The sequence below is a fragment of the Condylura cristata genome, unplaced genomic scaffold, assembly GCF_000260355.1.
Source record: "Condylura cristata isolate star-nosed mole 26May11 unplaced genomic scaffold, ConCri1.0 scaffold00029, whole genome shotgun sequence".
In the NCBI taxonomy this organism is placed as follows: Eukaryota; Metazoa; Chordata; class Mammalia; order Eulipotyphla; family Talpidae; genus Condylura; species Condylura cristata.
The window spans coordinates 837,424-854,786 of NW_004567130.1; the positions used below are offsets into that span (position 1 = coordinate 837,424).

A 17,363-nucleotide genomic window follows, 5' to 3' on the forward strand; every position below is an offset into this window, starting at 1 on the left:
GGGGCCTGCCCTGGTGGCACAGGAGGTTAAAGTGCAGCACTGCAAGCTCACCACAGCCGCCTTAGCGCAAGCTTGATCCTGGCCCTGGAGGTGATCCGAATGGTGAGACAGTCCTCTCCTGACCCACCAGCCTGCTGCTCCTCTCAGCAGTGTGCTTCCTGCCTGTTACCTTTTCTGCTCTCCACTCTCTCTGGTGAATCCTCTTATCACCTCTCCACCTCTACCCTGCACCCCAGTTCTGTCTGCATAAATAAATAAACCTTTTTTTTAAAAAAAGCATCAAAGGATGTTGGCTATTATAAAGTGTGGCTGGTTTTAACTCTGAGATCACTAACTGACTTCAACATTCTGTGGACAGAGGCAGCTGTACACTTTGTCTGCTGAGAAATTCTGAAAACAACAAGAGTTACAGCAGAGGTTTTTAGGTTTCTAGCCCACTGCCTTATCTGGAAATATTTTAGAAATGCAAAATCTTGACCCATCGAACCAGAAACTTTGGGGGCGGATCCCAACAATATGTATTTTAACAAGCCCTCCAGGAAATTCTGACTCACATTCAAGTTTGAGAAACAGTTAACAGCACAGTGTTCAAAAGAATGTGTCCTCAAGTGAGATGACACTTGTTCAACTATTGATTGGCTTGCCAGCTAATGTGTGCCAGGCAAGAAAATTATCTTCTAGTCGGGGACTCGGTTTTCCCAGCTGTATCATGGGGCTAAAGACAGGATCTAATTCATAAGATTACTTAGAGCAGTGTCTGCACATAGAAGTGCTAAGTTGATGCCATTTTTCTTTACTATTAATATGATAAACTACTTTTATATTGGGCCCTCCCTGGTAGCGCAATGGGTTAAAGCGCAGCACTGTGAAGCTCGCTGCATCCCCTTCAGTGTGAGTTTGATCCCTGGCCAGGGAGGTGACCCACATGGCATGGCAGACCTCTTCTGACCCTGTTGGCAGTGTACTTTGTTGATCTGCCTGTTAAGTTCCCCTCTGTGTCCTCTCACCACACCTACACCTCCGACCTTTACCCCAGTTCTGTATACATAAATAAAATAAATCTTTAAAAAAAAAATGGTGGAGTTATTTTTTAAAAAATGGGCTACTTTAATTGTCAAAACAAGTTTCCCACGTTCATATAATTATCCAGAAATATAAAAGGTGGACCAGTAACACACATCAAATATGTCTACAATGCTTTTTTAAAAAATGATTTTATTTCTTTATGCATACAAGAACTGGGGTACAGGCCAAAGGTGCAGGTATAGGGCTGGGGTAGTGAGAGGATTCACCAGAGATAGACTGACAGGAACAGAACATGCAGATTGAAATACACTGCTGAGGGGAGCGGCAGGTTAAGACAGGAGAGGTCTGCTGCACCATGTGTGTCACCTCCCTGTCCGGGAATTGAACTTGCATTGCAGTAGCTGTGGACAGCTTCATAGTGCTGTGCTTTAACCCTTGTACTACCAGGGAGGCCCTCTAAATGCCTTTTTTTTCTTAAAGATTTATTTATTTATCCATTCAAGAACTGGGGTATAGGCCAGAGGTGCAGAGGTGAGGGGATACACCCAAGACAGAGCAGGGACAGAACAGGTAGACTGACTGAATTGAATACATTGCTGAGGAGAGCAGTGGGCGTGCCAGGAGAGGTCTTCTGCCTTGTGGGTCACCTCCCTGGCTAGGGATCGAATTCATGCCACAGTAGCCGCAGATTCCTTCATAGTGATGTGCCTTAACCAGTTGGTCCACCACCAGGGAGGGCCCCCAAATGCTTTTAAAACAAAATCCCAACAATGTCATTGTATAAAGAATTAATATTTTGAAAAACATACTTCCTCTGAGATTTAATACAGGCAGGCAGCAGTATGCAGCTGCACTCCCACCACCAAAAAGGGGCATAAATTAAGGTCGTGACTTACTCCTGGCTAAACAAAGGGAAAAGTGAATGGGAAACAAAAATAGGTGGGTCATACTTAATGAAAATGGAACTGTAAATGCTTGGGGGCTAATGTCCACCCACAGGAAAGTTCCATTAGCTAATATCTGGTGGGCCTATTTTGGCACATTAAACAGAACAAGACCTACCCTGTGCAGAGTATCTGTGGCACCGCTGACTTCCTGAGTGGCACACTCAATATGGTTCTCTTCCTGTTTTTGAAATTATCTTCAGGTCTTGTTGTCCTTCAGTCATGCACGGAAATTGCATGGTTTTGAGATTTCCCAGTTTGGCAGAAATGTCTGCCATCCTGGTAGGTGACATCATCTCTAAAAGTTGAAGTTCTATGGAAAAGAAATGGGTCACAGGAAGGGCAGTGCCCAGGGTACTTGTTTTGAGTCTGTTTTAACTCAGGTCGAAGGTTTATTCATGGTGGAGAGAGAGGTTCCCATTAAAAGAGATTATGGCAATGGGACTGACATTCTCCCCCACCCCCCACCCTGCCCCCACTCCCTTAGGGCAGCTTTTGCTCTGCGGAGCAATGTGGCCACACACTTCCTGTGGAGTTGTTGAGAGTGAAATGAGTTTAGTCCACGACCCAAAGGGAATGCTGAATGTTTGCTTTAAAATTTTTATCAGTACGAAACTTCTACAGAAACCTCCAGCAAGATAGCTCATACCGCCCTCCAGATATGCTTGGTGGGTAAAGCATTTTGTCATTAATTTTTTGTTAGATAGTTTTGGCAGCCAGAGATGCTTTTCAAATGACCCTTCAAGTGGCCAATAATATCATGACTATAGAAAGACAAGTCAAAATCACAAGGAGATATGACCTGGCATCCATTTGGCTGGCTATTAGAACAAAAGGGGCTCCCCTGGGATGCAAGGGGTTAATAAAGCACAACACTATGAAGCTGTCTGCAGTCAGGGAGCTGACCCACATGGCACAGAAGACCTCTACTGTGCTCCCCTCAGCAGTGTATATCAGGGATCCACCTGTTCTGCTCCCCACTTTCCCTCCTGCATCTCTGGACTGCACCCCAACTCTTGTACGCATAAATAATTCAATCTTTAAAAAATATATGTATATAAAACCTAAAATAATTGTTTGGAGAAATTGGAACCCAGTGCATTGCTGGTGGGAATGTAAAATGGTGCTGCTGTTGTAGAAAACAGCATGGAACAATTAAAAGTAGAACCACCATATAACGGAGCAATGACACTTCTGAGAACACATCCCAAAAAGTTGAAAGCTGGATCTGGAAAACAGGTCTGTATTCCTGTGGTCACAGAAGCCTTAAGCACAATGGCCAAGGGTTGGAAACAGCCCAAGTGTTCATCAACATATAGAGGGACAAACAGGTATATCTATACCATGGAATATTATTCAGCCTTCAAAAGGAAAGAAATTGATACGATATAACATGTACAAACCTAGAGAACATTATGCCCAATGGAATAAGTCGTCTAGACACAAAAGGTAATACAGTGTAGGGGTCCACTTATCTGAGATCCCCAAAGTAGGGAAACTCACAGAGACAGAATGGAATGGTGGGAACCAAGGGTTAGGAGGAGGGAGAATGGGGAGTTACTGAATCAGTTTAGTTTCAGTTTTGCAAGGAGGAAGTTCTAGAGATCATTTATAGAACATTGTAAAGTATACCACAATTAATAATAAAAAGAGGAAATTTGGGTGGTCAGGGGCCAGGAGTGCTGTTCACCAACAGCCTCCCACTGGAGCACCTTGAACTCTGCCACACTCAGATTCCAGAAGCCCCTGGTTGACGATGGAGCACAGTGGGGGCACTAAGGAGTGCTTTTCTGTCTAATGGGAGACAACTCTAATGGGCAATCTTTGTTCAGGAGCCACACAATGCATCGGTCAAGTCTACACATCGGCCATGTGGCCAAGTCCATGCTGCTGTCCAGGCTCTTGCCACCAACTCTGCTCTCTCCTTTCACAGGTGTCAGACCTGCATCCAACCTGAGGCATTTTTCTGTCCAATCTTGCTTCCTCTTTCTTTTTGACTCATGGGGTCACCTCCACTAACTCTCTTGCACTCCCAGCTCAGTTTGACCCCTCTGCTTACTACCAGAATACCCAATATGAGAAACCCACATAAATGTGCTCTTTGTAAAAAAAATTCAAACATTATGTAAGAAGATAAGTAGGAAGTTGAACACCAGTCCGTAGCCAGAGATGAACAAAGCATGTTACTCAAGGGCCTGCTTTCTTTATATCATTTTCATCTGAAATTGCAGTTTCCAAGAAACTGCTGAGGATGCTTTCCCCAGGAGCAAATCTGATGTAACCTCTAGGTGTGCACTGTTTCACAGGGTAGCCACTATCACGTGACTACCAATTACTCGAAATGCCGTAAAGTATAAATGGCATGCTGAATTCCTGAAAAGAAGCTATAAATGATATTGCTAATGATGTTTCAACTGATAATACATTTAAAGATTGTTTTGGATACTTGGGGGTTAAGCAAAACATATTAAAAGGAACTTCCTAAGTTTCTTTTTACATTTCTGTGGTTACTATAAAACTTCAAATGTGGGTAACATTCTATTTCTATGAACAGAACTGGTCTAGAAAAGCTGTCTGACACAACTTTCTAGATACTTCTGGAAATATCTCCTTTGCCCTGACTACATGTCAGGACTATTTCAGATGTTGAAGTCAGTGAAACAGAAGTGCCTGTTTGCAGTGAAGCAGTCCCTTGGCAACAAGCAGCAAATACCTGGACAAATTCACATGCCCAGCCCCTACCCTCCACCCAACCCCCATCATCTTTACAAGTTGCGGGAAGAAAGAGTATTAGATAACAGCCAGACTGTATCCTCACATTTATAAAGGTATTCTCCAGGGTAAGAGATCCAAGTCACCTTTGGCCTTTATATCTTCCTATACACAGATAACTATGACTTAGCTGTAAGTTGAAGGAATCCCTTTGAAGTTATGAATAGTACTTCTTTATCATTAGTGATTATTTAGGAACCAACCTCCTTTAGTTAATAGGAAATGTTAGAAATTAAATGTCTTTCTTTTTAAGGTTTATTTATTCATGTATGCAGAACTGGATACAGACTAGGGGTGTGGGGAGTGAGATAGTTCACCAGAGACCTAGTAGGGAGCAGAACAGTCAGATGTACTGAAATACACTGCTCTGGAGAGCAGTGTGTGAGACAGGAGATGTCTGCCATGCCATGTGGGTCACCTCTCTGGCTGGGGGTCGAACGTATTCTACAGTGGCTGCGGAAAGCTTCACAGTGTTGTGCTTTAACCTGTTGTGCCACCAGGGAGGGCCCACCAATTTTATTCTTTGTTAAAGAACAAATTTGTGGGCCCTCCCTGGCGCCACAAAGGACTGCACTAGCCGCAGGACTGGCTAGCCGCAGCCGCTTCAGTGCATGTTTGATCCCCAGCCCTGGAGGTGACCCACATGGCACAGCAGACCTCTCCTCTCTCACCCACTGCTCCCCTCAGTAGCATACCTCATCAATCTGCTTGTTCTGCTCCCCACTGTCTCTGGTGAAGCCTCTCACCACCACTGTACCTCTGGCCTATACCCCTGTTCTGTATGAATAAAATGAATCTTTAAAAAAAAAGAACAAATTTGTATTCTCTGTGTGTAATTTACCTATGTAAACTAAGACTAAATCTTCAGGTTATCGAATATAGCAGTAGTTTCTTTGTTTTTATTTCTAAACATAGTTGTATTTTTAAAGTAGAATTGTAATTTTAAAACAACAATTTTAGGGCCCTCTCTGGTGATGTAGTGGGTTAAAGTTGTTGAGAAATTGCAGTAATGAGTATAACCTGTTGTGCAACCCTAGTCTCACTGGGAATTTTTAGCCTAGTGTATGTCCTTTGTACCACTTCAAGATGTCTCTTAAATATTTCGTCTTGCTCCTGTTTTGTTACTGACATGTAGCTCTGTACTTTTGCTGTTTTGAGATTCATTCAGATTCCCTGTTTCTTCCTCAAGTCCTTTTCTGTTACAATACTCTACACACCATATTATTACATTTTGTTGCCAATTTTCCTTCCTCTCCTCTTGGGGATGACAGTTTCTGACTTTCCTTGCTTTTCAAGATGTTGACAGTTTTAAGTTGTATGGTTCCAGAATTCTGTAGGGTGTTTCTTGGTGTTTGTCTGATTGGTCTGACTGGAGTGATGGGTTTTTGGGAAGAAGGTCAGAGTCTATTCATGTCAGAGGTACATAATTCCCACATGACTTATCACTGACATGTTGACCCTGATCACTTACAGCAATAGCTTTTCCTTTGTAAAATTATTCCCTCCCCCTTTCCATACTTTGCAAGGAAGTTGAGATATCCAGCTCACACTGATAGGGTGGGGGCTTAGGCCTCATCTTCTTGAGAGAGGAGCTATCTACATAAAATTAGTTGGAATTCTGCATGGGAGAATCTTCTATCCTGTTTATTTATTCAATCAATTATTTATATCAGTATAGACTTATGGATATTTATTTTATATTTCACTAGATTATAACATTATTTTGTCACTCAAATTGTTCTGCGTTAGCCATTGGGAGCCTTTGGTTGGCTCTGTGTCTCTGACATCATCATCATTGGTAGTTTTTTGTTTTTATTTGGTTTCAGCCCTTCTTTACTTTCCAGCACTACAAGTTGTTCCAATTCGTCTTCTTCCCCTAGGCCTAGAACCAGCCATGTCTCCATAGAGCCTTCTCTTTTTCCTGGGGCACACACACATATATTAACAAATCTTCTTTATTGTGGTATAAGATACATAACATAAAACTTACTGTGGTAATTATTTTTAAAGGCACAGTGCAGTTGCTGGGGGGGAAAGGTGGAAACTCCACAACACAGTTTTATGGGCGCCTCCACCACACCAGACCAAAGAGATCCAAGACACCAAGGACTACAAATCCCATAGTCATCCCTGCTGAGGGAGGATTGCTGGAAACTGAGGATGATAACACAGTGGTCCTAAGTACATTCACAATGCTGTGTAACCATCACCAGCCATTTCCAGAATTGCACCATCATGTTAAATGAGCCTCATATTCATTCAACAAGGACTCCTTGTCCCCCTGTTTCTCTCCCCCACCACAAACATACATCACCCCTAGCCACTGGGAAACATCATTCTACTTCCTGCCTATGTATTTGACTATTCTAGATTCCTCACATTCTAGGAATCACACAATATTTGTACTTTGTGTCTGACCTTTCTCATCTAGTGCAATATCTTCTGGGTCCATCTATGCTGTTGCAATGATGAGAGTTTCTTCCCGGGGCCCTCCCTGGTGGCGCAACGGGTTAGAACGCTGCACTGCAAGCTGGCGCGTAGTAGAGTTCCATCCCTGGCCCCAGATGTGATCCACATGGCACGGCGGACCTCTCCTGACTTGCCCACTGCTCCCCTCAGCAGTGTACTTCGTGGATCTACCTGTTCTGCTCCCCACTCTGTCTCTGGTGAAGCCTCTCACCGCCCCCGGCACTTCTGGCTTATACCTCAGCTCTGTATGAATAAAATAAATAAATCGTAAAAAAAGAATTTCTTCCCCTAAGGCTGAATAGTATTTGCTCCTATGTATATGCCACACACACGTTTTTAAACCTAAAATGTTAAACTATAGTAATTGCTTACTTTTACTCCATAGTTTTATTAATATATTTTAAGACCTTGTACTATATTAAAAAATAGCTATAGATAATTAAAACTTACCTTTCCCTTACCACTATCAATAGACTAGGTAACAGCAATACATTCTTGGCAATTAGAGATAATTTTACCTTCTAAGAATTAAAATTTGAGATCAATGTCTGCAGAAATCACCCACGTGTAAGAATTAATTCTAAAATAGGTAGCTGAAGACTATCACAAGGCACCAATCATCAGATTATAAAAGCACAACTGTACCAACGAATTTCAAGTTGTCAATGTATTCCGACCAATCAATAAAAGAGAACAGGATTAGCGCGGGGGCATTTGGCCAATCTTGCAACATTTATTGCTTGCCCTCCCACACACCAGTTAGAAGTCGGCGCTTGTTCCCGCGGACCTCAAGGCTTTATTTAGTAGGCTTTCACAGGACCATTTGGGAATTTGCAGAAAATGCAAACTTCCAGCGATTCGGAGTTCAAACATCCAAGGAAGGGCACTTTGACAATCTTCCTCCAAGTCACAGGGTATGCCGCCAAGCGCAGCATGGAGTGTGGAAAGCAGACCTATTAAACGTGGGGGTTAAGAACATCCCAGGGGGACGTACACAGTTTCACGCGCACTGTCACGTGCGTTTTCCGCGGAAATCCCAGCCCAAGTTGCGCCTCCCCATCCCGCACCTCAGACCCAGCGCGCCGTCGGCGCTGAGCCCTAGCCCGGGCAAATCCAGCGATCGCCACCAACCGCACATTCGACAGCCACCGAAGCAGCCATCATGTAGCTCGTCTTCGTCCAGGAAATTGGAAGAACGAAAACATCACTCTCTAGGGAGACGATACTCAAAATACAGAGATTTTTTTACTTCTTCAAATGAAAACAGACGCGGACAGAGCGCCCTGACGAATCTGCTTCTTTCAACGCCAAAGGCGCGGCGCGGCGCGGCCCAAGGGCTCTTCGGTTGTTTCGCGCAGAGCGCCGGTTTCCGCCCGGAAGACAGCGCGCGCCCGGCAGAGGTAAGGGGCGTCCCGCGGGCGCTGGCCCCACTGGCGAGAAGGACGTGGGGCTCGGCCGGGCGGTGTGACCGCGCGTGCGGGCCGCCATATTGAAACCCGGCGAAGGGGAGACTTCTGGGTTGTGAGGGGGCGGGGGCGGGGGCCGCGTGGCGGGGAGACCCTTTCGGCGCCGGGCCACCCTGCGGGGGTGGGGGGGGGGTGGGGGCGGGGCGGTGGGCTGGGGCCGGAGTTGATTATCATTGATGCCTTAATTAGCCGATAGTGTTGAACGGCTTCTCCGCCCTCCGTGAAGCGGTCTGGCCCCCAGCGCCACAATACTTTTCAAAAAAGTGTTTTGGCTAGGCGGGTTGAGTTTCCTCACGTTCACCGTGAGCATCTGGAAACGGGGTGAGCAGACGTAGAACGAAGCAAATCTCGTGTATTGTGTGTTGGGCAAAACCGTGACTAGGACCACAGAGGAGATGCGGTAGTGAACTGCTACACGGGGGAGAGGCAGAAGGGCGAGTGGGATTTCCACTGGGGGGAGGGGAGATTGGAAGAGAATATTCCCAGCAGAGGAAGCTGCCCAGGAAAGACGTGAACCCTGAGGACGGAGCCACCCTGGTGTGAAGGGTTTTGCGATGGGATCTGGGGAGAGGCTGTGTGAGGGCTCAGTGTTGCTCCATCCACTTTGCACTTTGGCGTGTTGACTGGGCAAAAAAGCTCCACAGTGTATCCCATAAGCAGTCACTCCCCCTACATAGCCCATCAGCAGAAGGAGAACAAAAGCAAAGAGACCCTTGAGAAGATCTGAGTCAGAGGAGAATGTTCCAGATAGCCTGTTAGCAGACATCTTGGCCAGGCTCACCGTACACATGCAACAGAGCCTAGGCATGACATTCCCAGAGGTGGTCACACCATCATTCACAGCATCTGAAATGCTGGGGAACCCTGTATTATCCCAGCAGGTTGGGGTGAACTAATGATCATGTGTCAGAACCCTCCAACTTTCTGTACCAGATGGAAGGGAAGCCACTGTGTGCTTGCAGGGTTCAGCTTATGTTGGTGACGCCCTCTATGCACTAAGGCATAGAGGGGTCATCAGCCAGGGAATGGGGAGGAACCCCACATACCCTGGGATGCAGAGCACCTGCTCCTGGGTCACCGTGATGCCAGCTTAGCCCTTGGCTACTGACAGAGGCCCAGTGCTCCCTCCAGGCCCATTTTCTCTCCTAGTTTTGTTTTAGTCTTGCTCTTTCACTGCTGTATCTTAAAGTATTTATAGATGAGTGATGTAATATCTGGAATGTGTTTCAAAACAGTCCCAGTGTCAGGATGTGAGTGGGGGCACAGATGAAACAGAGTGGCTACTTGTGGCTCCCAGGGGGAGTTGTGGGGGTGTCACTGTGTCTCTGAGTCTCAGTTTATATGAAATATGTCCCTTGTACATGAAGCTCATGATTTCAAAAAAATGCCGTTCTCCATTAGCACTTCCCAGGCCACTTTTACTGTGACCATTTAAGTCTCTGAAAGGCGAGCCTGGCTCTTGATTCACATTGCCATGTTCTGAGTAAGTGGACAAGCATGCTCCCGTGGCTAGCAGGAGGGTACATATATGAAGCGTCTTGAGAGGGACACAGAAGAGTGGGATGGAGCGCCTGTGGCACCCACAGTCTGGCTTTTATCCTGTCTCCCCAGTTTCTAGCTGGGAGTCCTTAGCCTCTGAGAGTTCCTTCCCTACTTAGAGAAGGGGTGGGTCATAGTTTCTACTTCCTGGGTTAACTGTTGGATTAAGTGTTAAAAGAGCAGGCCGCCCAGGCAGGTGCTACTCCTAAATACTTGTTCTTACTCCCTTAGAACATGAACGACTGGGTGCCCATCGCCAAGGAATATGATCCACTTAAAGCTGGCAGCATCGATGGCACTGATGAAGACCCACATGATCGAGCGGTCTGGAGGGCTATGTTGGCAAGATACGCCCCCAACAAAGGGGTCACGGGGGACCCCCTCCTCACCCTGTTTGTGGCCAGATTAAATTTGCAGACCAAGGAGGAGAAGTTGAAGGAGGTGTTCTCCCGCTACGGGGACATCCGGAGGCTGCGCCTGGTGAGGGACTTGGTGACAGGCTTTTCAAAGGGCTACGCCTTCATCGAATACAAAGAGGAGCGTTCTCTGCTGCGCGCTTACCGTGATGCAGATGGCCTGGTGATCGACCAGCATGAGATATTTGTGGACTATGAGCTGGAAAGGACTCTCAAAGGGTGGATCCCCCGGCGACTTGGAGGAGGTTTGGGGGGGAAGAAGGAATCGGGGCAGCTGAGATTTGGGGGGCGGGATCGGCCTTTTCGAAAACCCATTAATTTGCCAATTGTTAAAAATGACCAGTATAGAGAGGGGAAAAGGGAACGGAGGGAGCGGTCTCGATCCCGGGAGAGACATTGGGATTCGAGGGTGCGGGATAGAGACCATGACAGGGGCCGGGAGAAGAGATGGCAAGAGAGAGAACCTGCCAGAGTGTGGCCTGAAAATGACTGGGAGAGAGAGAGGGACTTCAGAGATGACAGGGTCAAGGGGAGGGAGAAGAGGGACAGGAGTAAGTAGTGGCCCAGTAGCAGCACTGGGCTTGAGAGAAGACTGCTCAGGTAAAGGCCTCGCTTTGATACAGAGGATGCACCCCTGCTTGAGCATGGCTTCCTGATGCTGTGGGGGTGTGGAGTACATTTTCTCTCCATTCTGTGACCCAGATTCAAGTGAACATGCTGACACTGGGAGTTAGTACTCTTCAAGGTCACGTTCTTTAGTAAGCTTGAGAAACCACCTTGTCTCACCAGTGTCTGAGCAGAAAGGTGTGTGTTTGACCTCATCCCTCTGGTTTGCTTGGGTACTGGATGTTCAGAACTTTACTGCCAGGGGCTCTGAATAGATACCACTGTATTCACATTGTTTAAAAGTGACTTCTTGCATTTTTGTTTTATCAAGGGCTTTGTCTCTGAAAGTGCAAGTTCTTAAAATTCAGAATGTTTCATACAAAATAAATGTCTGATTTTGTTTCAAGACTCACACGTTCATATCATTTTGCGCAGGCATGCCACTCACTGGTACACAGGCACTTGCCCTGTCTTAAAACTGCTGTCAGCTGTTAGGATGGTTTTAGAAAAATACACTGTGGATTTCTGGTGCAGATGTTTGCTGTCCTGAGTCTCAGAAATAAACATTGCAGGAAGACTTTCTGCTGTCACCCACATTTCCGGACAAAGTGCTCCTGAAGTGTGTCCTGGACTGGAGTGGGCAGGTGCTTCAGCTAAACTTGAGTGCTCCACACTAGAGGCTCACTGGCAGTAACCAACCCAAGGGTTAGAATAGGAGTGAATTTTTAAAATCCCACCCCCGGACATGGGACAAAGTCTGGTGTGGCATCTGGTGGCCAAAAAGAAAAAGAAATTGGTAGCATCTCCACAGCAGGGTCTTTAGCAGTAACCTTCAGTGTGACAGATCGGCTCTGACCTAACAGTTTGGTTCCAGTTCATACTACAGACTGCAGTACTGTGAGACAGTAAAGGCTAGGAAGCGAGTTCCCCGTCCACCAGTGGGGCCTGGCCACAATCAGCTTTCCAGTAGACTGGTTCCTCACCTCCCCCAGTGACACCTGCAGGTGGGTCATTCTTTGTTGTGGGTCTGTGCTGGGACTGGTAGGGTGTGGAGCAGCACCCCTGGGTGCATCAGCACCCGTCTCCCTGCCTTTTGTAACAACCCAAACTCTGAACTTTACCCAGTGATCCCAGTGGGGGAGGGGCAATCACCCAGGTGGTGACCCAGTCTGAACTAATTGTGGAGTCCTCTTCAGGATACTGTAAAGAAAAGCACAGAAGAGCAGGTCCTCCCTAAAGCACAACACTGTGAAGCTAGCCATAGCTGCTTCAGCATGAGTTTGATCCCTGGCCAGAGAACTGACTCATGTGGTGCAGCAGGCCTCTCCTGACCCGCCCACTGCTTTCCACAGCAGTGTACTTCATCAGTCTGCCTGTCCTCCCTACTGTTTCTCTGGTGAATCCTCTCACTGCCCCTGCACCTCTGGTCTGTACCCCATTTCTGTGTGAATAAATAAATTAAAAAAAAAAAAAAGCACAGAAGAGCATATATTTAGGGGGAAAGAATGGAAGTAAACATGCATTTTTTTATACATGTAGTTTTATAAACAATTCTAGAGTTCATACTAGTTGCCCCTGGGAAGGACAACTGAAAGTTGGCGGGGTGGGGAGGTCCTCAGTACAAATACTTTTTACTTTTTGAAAATAATAATTCTAGTGTGCAGCCAGGTTTGAGAACCTCTGCTCTAAGCCAGCATCATTATATTCCATTCATCTGGAAACAGTCCATGTGTGTTCTGAAAAACAACCTGATGGTTTCTCAGCTCACTTGTCCTGTGTCTGCTGTTAGCAAGTGCTTGCTATGACAATCCTGAGCACTAGCCTTGTGCCATGGGTGCACCATGCATGGAGAGGAAGTAATATTTGGGTAACCCCCCTACTTGCCAGCTGTACAAAAGGCCCTGGGCTCTCCTTCTGCCACCACAGCCTTGTGAATCAGCTAGACATGGGGTCCCCAAGCCAGCTTTTCACGTACCTCCCCACCCCCCTGCAGGCACATGTCTATCCCCACCCACCATCCCACATCCCCTGGTGGGGGGAACCCCATTCCCAATCTGTTTTAGGGTATTTATAGTCTTTTTGGCAAGGGGCTAAGTATTGGTACAGTATATGCTAAGACAAAGAATGATAAGAAAAAAAAGTCCACACAGGAAACAATAACATTGTCTCATCCTTAGCAACTTTTTTTGGTTAGTACTGCATATCTCACAGCAAATTCCAAGGCACTGGCCTTGAACATTGGACATGCTCTAGGCATTGTGGGTAATAAGGTGCAATCCACAAGGTGGGGGGTGGCTCTTGCCTAAGTGTCTCCAGTTTGTGGGTGGAGAGGCTGTTGTCCATGTTTCCTGTTGCCATCTGTCTGAGCTGGGCTAGCACGTCCTGTGTCTTGGAAGGCCCTACTTGTCTAATTGATTATATCCACCCTCTATGGACACAGCTAATGCAGAGTCACCATCTCCTGCCTGCACTTGTGACCAATGAGATCGTAAAAATTCTACATGGAGAATTTCATATGAAGCAAATCAAACAACAGTTGTAGTGGCAAGTGATATATTTGGCTTAAAGAAGTTACTGTGTCACTCAGGTTAATGCAAAAGTCCTGTCTCAGTTCACGGTCTATTAAATATATATCCTAAGGGATTGGCATCGTCTATTACAAACAGGGAGAGTCCTGGGTATAAATAAACATTTCTTTTGAGTTTGGCATTCATTTTTCAATGTGCTTCCTCAAAGCAGACAGTTTGTTTGAGTGATCAATTTCAAGGGTGCATCTGAACAGAGAGGTGTCCATTGTGGTGACACCAGGTGCTGCGGTGGATGGTCCAGGTCTGGGGGCAGCGGTGGGCCCCAGTCACAGGTGCTGCAGCGCTTCCTGTCCTTGCTCTGTGTACCCATCGTCCCGGTGGGAGTTTGCCCACTGGCCGAAGGTCTCCTGGATGTGCATGTTTCTCTGCGTGTTGGCCAGGCGCTTTTTGTCTCGGGAGAAGAAGCTAAAGCTTTTGGGAGGGAAAGAAAGACATGAGCTCCTGTCCTTGGCTGAACACAATACACTCTGTGCAATGCTAGGACATATAGTGGCAAATGGGAGAGGGAGAACATCAAGATGTTAAAAAAAACTGGGAGGGGGTGCAGGTCAATATTATTCTAAAAGCAACAGGGGGTTCTTCTGCAGGTCACTGGCACAGTGCCCTGGAGATGACATAGTGTGAAGAGGGGGTGAGAGAACATGGAAGGTGATGTGTCACCCACCTGAACCCTGCAGGGGATCTCTCACTACCCTTGGGAACAGCAAAAGCTACCAGAAACAACAAGGGCCACGGGTTTCTTTATTCCAGTGACACAGAGGAAGTAACACTTGAAAGCCAGGTGGGCCGTCAGATGATTGTGATGAAGGCAGCTGGGTGTTTACAACTAAGCAGTTGTGAGCCTTTTAATAGGACTCAGGGCCCTGCATGAGCCACACATCAAAGCCCAGACTTTGTGGCTCTCTTACTGCTTGTGACAAAGCAAAAATGGGGAGTAAGTGGTAAGAAAAATGTGAGAACTCAAAAACGTATCAAGTAATGGTACGCATGCTCGGTGAGTACAGAACACGGGAAACACCCCGTTAGAGGGTCAAAGACTTCACATGTGGTCACAGCCATGAGCTACACGCCTGCACGGACAGCCGTGACCACAGCGAACCACCCACGAGTAGCCAAGCGGCCCGTGAAAGCAGGTCCCCTTCAGTGCCACTAAGCGGAATGAGGACCCTGGCCAGGAAGCTCGAGCTGGCCCACCACATGTTTCCCCAAACCCTGCCGAGCTGCCGCCATTCTTGTGTGCTTCTGGCCACTGATAAAAATTCCTTTTCTCCTCACCTACTTTTCTAGTCTTGACTCTCAATTTTTAGTGGGGAGATACAGTAGCTCTGTTAAACTTCTCGGAATCAAGTCATCAAGAGATCCAAGCTTCCGCGCGTGCGTGTGCATGCGCTCATGTCCAGTGGCTACAGGGCTAGGATTTAATCACGCCTGCGTGAAAATGATTTTACTATTCACGAACACTTACTGCCAGGAATAAAGGGCTCTTTCAGCCACACTCTGGGGCAAGCCAGTCTATCTGGTGGGAGCCTCCCTGCCAGTTAAGGTCTCTTCTCAACAGCAGGCACATGTGTAGGCCAGGGTGGGCATGCTTCTGACACTGGCTACTTGTGATCATTTTTATAGTGTGGTCAGGGAATGAGCTGGCCAAAAGTGCAACAGTGGCAACACATCGATTATACTTCACCTCCCCTGACAGGGAAGCAGGAGAACCACGTGGCATTGCCTCTCCAGGGGAACACACAGACCTGGTCTTGGGTCCTTCCCTCTGCTTTTCCTTTTCTCTATAAGACCAGCGGGCTCACCATGCCTTGGGCAAACAAAGCAGTTTAGAAAGCTAGGGTGTGAAGATCAAAAACACCGTGTTAGTGTCATCCGGGGGCGGGGGTGTCACAGCGGGCGGCGATTACTGACCCATCACTTAAAGGACCGTCTTTACTGGATCATGGACAAGGTGGTTTTAAAATGGAAATAGAAAAGACAAAAAGAATTATTGGTGACAGAGCCAAGAATCCCGAGGCTTCACTCATGCAGCCTGAGCATCCCGAGGGGCACGTTTGAAATAGCACTTGACACCCACGTCACACGGGAATGTCCAGGCAGTGGCCATGCATCTAAAGCCGCCAGAGAGGGCAGGCCAGCCCCCGCCGTAGCACTCTGCGCACGCCAAAGGCACAGCTCAAAAGGCAACAGAAGAACACAGTGCCTACGAGGGGGACAAGTCGTCGGACGGGCTGCAGGGTGGGGTCATCTATTATCAGTCCGGCTGCGACCATGGGCATTATGGCCGTAAAGATCCTGGGCGAGAAGTACAGACAGACACAGAGATCAAACAGGGAGGCGTGAGAAGTGGACACAGTGCACACAGTCAGAGGAGGCTCTGCATTGGGTGATGTGATGGGTGCTCTGTCCCTCCACCCCCCACCCATACATTGGTGCCCTCGCCCCCTGTGTGGACTCGGCTCCCGTGTGCCCAGTGTGCCTGTGAAAGGGGGCACCTGACATGACACCAAGGGAGGCCTGTCAGGAGGGAGGCAGAGGCTGATGGGGTGAGGAGCCACAAGCCATGGAAGCTGGGAGAAGGGTGCGGGTCTGTCCCCCCCAGAAGGAACACACGCTGCTTTTTTTAAGCCACGGTCACAGCAACCCCAGCAGAGGAATCTGGGTGTGACACAGAGGCCCTGTGGGCAGACAGGGTGGCCCTGCATCTGGTGTGGGGTGCAGGGCAGCCGGCCTGCTGCAGGGGAAGTCATTGGCAATGTGCCTGGGGGGCTTCCAGCGCATCTCCCCACTGCCGTGAGCTGCCCCGGGCCCAGAAAGTGGTTGGGGGGCCAGGAGAGACGGCAAGGTGGCCACAGCTGGTGGCAGAATGAGAACTGATGTGTTGCCCGCTTGACCTCGCGGGAGTGGCCCTGACAGTATGTAAAGTCCCTCTCTGGGCAAGGAGAGGGAAGTGGAAATAGACCAAGTCAAGCAGCAGCTAGATCTAAGCAGTTTTGCTTTTGTTATTTTTTAGCGGTTGGCTGGGAAAAGCCATGACACAATTGTCTCAAATGAGGCTGGATGCTCTGTGTCCATCACCTCTGACCCACTGCAGGGTGGCTGGCCTCTGGGGGAGCTGCTGACGTTCTTCTCATGGAGACCTTGAGAAGAGGCTTTTATCTTTTTCTAAATGGACCTGATCGTGAGTCCAGGCTGGTGGGGACAGCCTTCCATGGGCTTCCTGCCACACAGTCTTGCAGCCAGCTTGGCCAGCACCCCTCTTAGCATATCAGGAAGCCCCACAAGATCACAGGCACTGTTTGGAGGCTAGCCCCACTCTTGGGGTGAGCACATTGTCTGGAAAGGTTTGCCTAGCTGGAAATGCTGGACTTCATTTGGGACCTGATTGATTGGGGGCCAGATGGAAGCACTGAGGTCTTGGAAAATCTGGAGGGTGGGGTCACCTTTCCTCCCTAGCCCATACACTCCCTCCCTAATCCAGGCGCTCCCTCTCTAGCCCAGATGCTCCCTCCCTAATTCAGATGCTCCCTCTCTAGC

General features: G+C 47.7%; 2 protein-coding genes across 5 annotated transcripts in view; one reads left to right on the forward strand and one right to left on the reverse strand.

The window, feature by feature from the left end:
• Positions 1 to 7,933: 7,933 nt before the first annotated feature.
• Positions 7,934 to 11,640, forward strand: SNRNP35 (small nuclear ribonucleoprotein 35kDa (U11/U12)). The gene is made up of 2 exons (XM_004690818.2): positions 7,934 to 8,611; positions 10,448 to 11,640. The coding sequence occupies exon 2, from the start codon at positions 10,451 to 10,453 to the stop codon at positions 11,189 to 11,191; it is 741 nt and encodes a 246-aa protein (XP_004690875.1). The 5' UTR covers positions 7,934 to 8,611; positions 10,448 to 10,450; the 3' UTR covers positions 11,192 to 11,640.
• Positions 11,641 to 12,751: 1,111 nt separating this feature from the next.
• The window catches only part of RILPL1 (Rab interacting lysosomal protein-like 1), a 34,614-nt gene continuing 30,002 nt past the window's right edge, over positions 12,752 to 17,363 (reverse strand). Inside the window, exons 7-9 of one of the 4 annotated variants that reach the window (XM_012731067.1) lie at positions 16,034 to 16,121; positions 15,738 to 15,761; positions 14,220 to 14,237 (exon numbers count right to left, since the gene is read on the reverse strand). In XM_012731067.1, the coding sequence (XP_012586521.1) occupies positions 15,759 to 15,761; positions 16,034 to 16,121 (91 nt within the window). In that variant the 3' untranslated portion in view covers positions 14,220 to 14,237; positions 15,738 to 15,758. Of the gene's footprint in view, positions 14,238 to 15,737; positions 15,762 to 16,033; positions 16,122 to 17,363 lie in introns of all 4 variants that reach the window. The other 3 variants (XM_012731065.1, XM_012731066.1, XM_004690819.2) reach the window with 3 other exon arrangements.

Coding starts and splice junctions, on each gene's coding strand:
- SNRNP35 (XM_004690818.2), top strand. CDS start 10,451: ATGAACGACTGGGTGCCCATCGCCAAGGAATATGATCCACTTAAAGCT.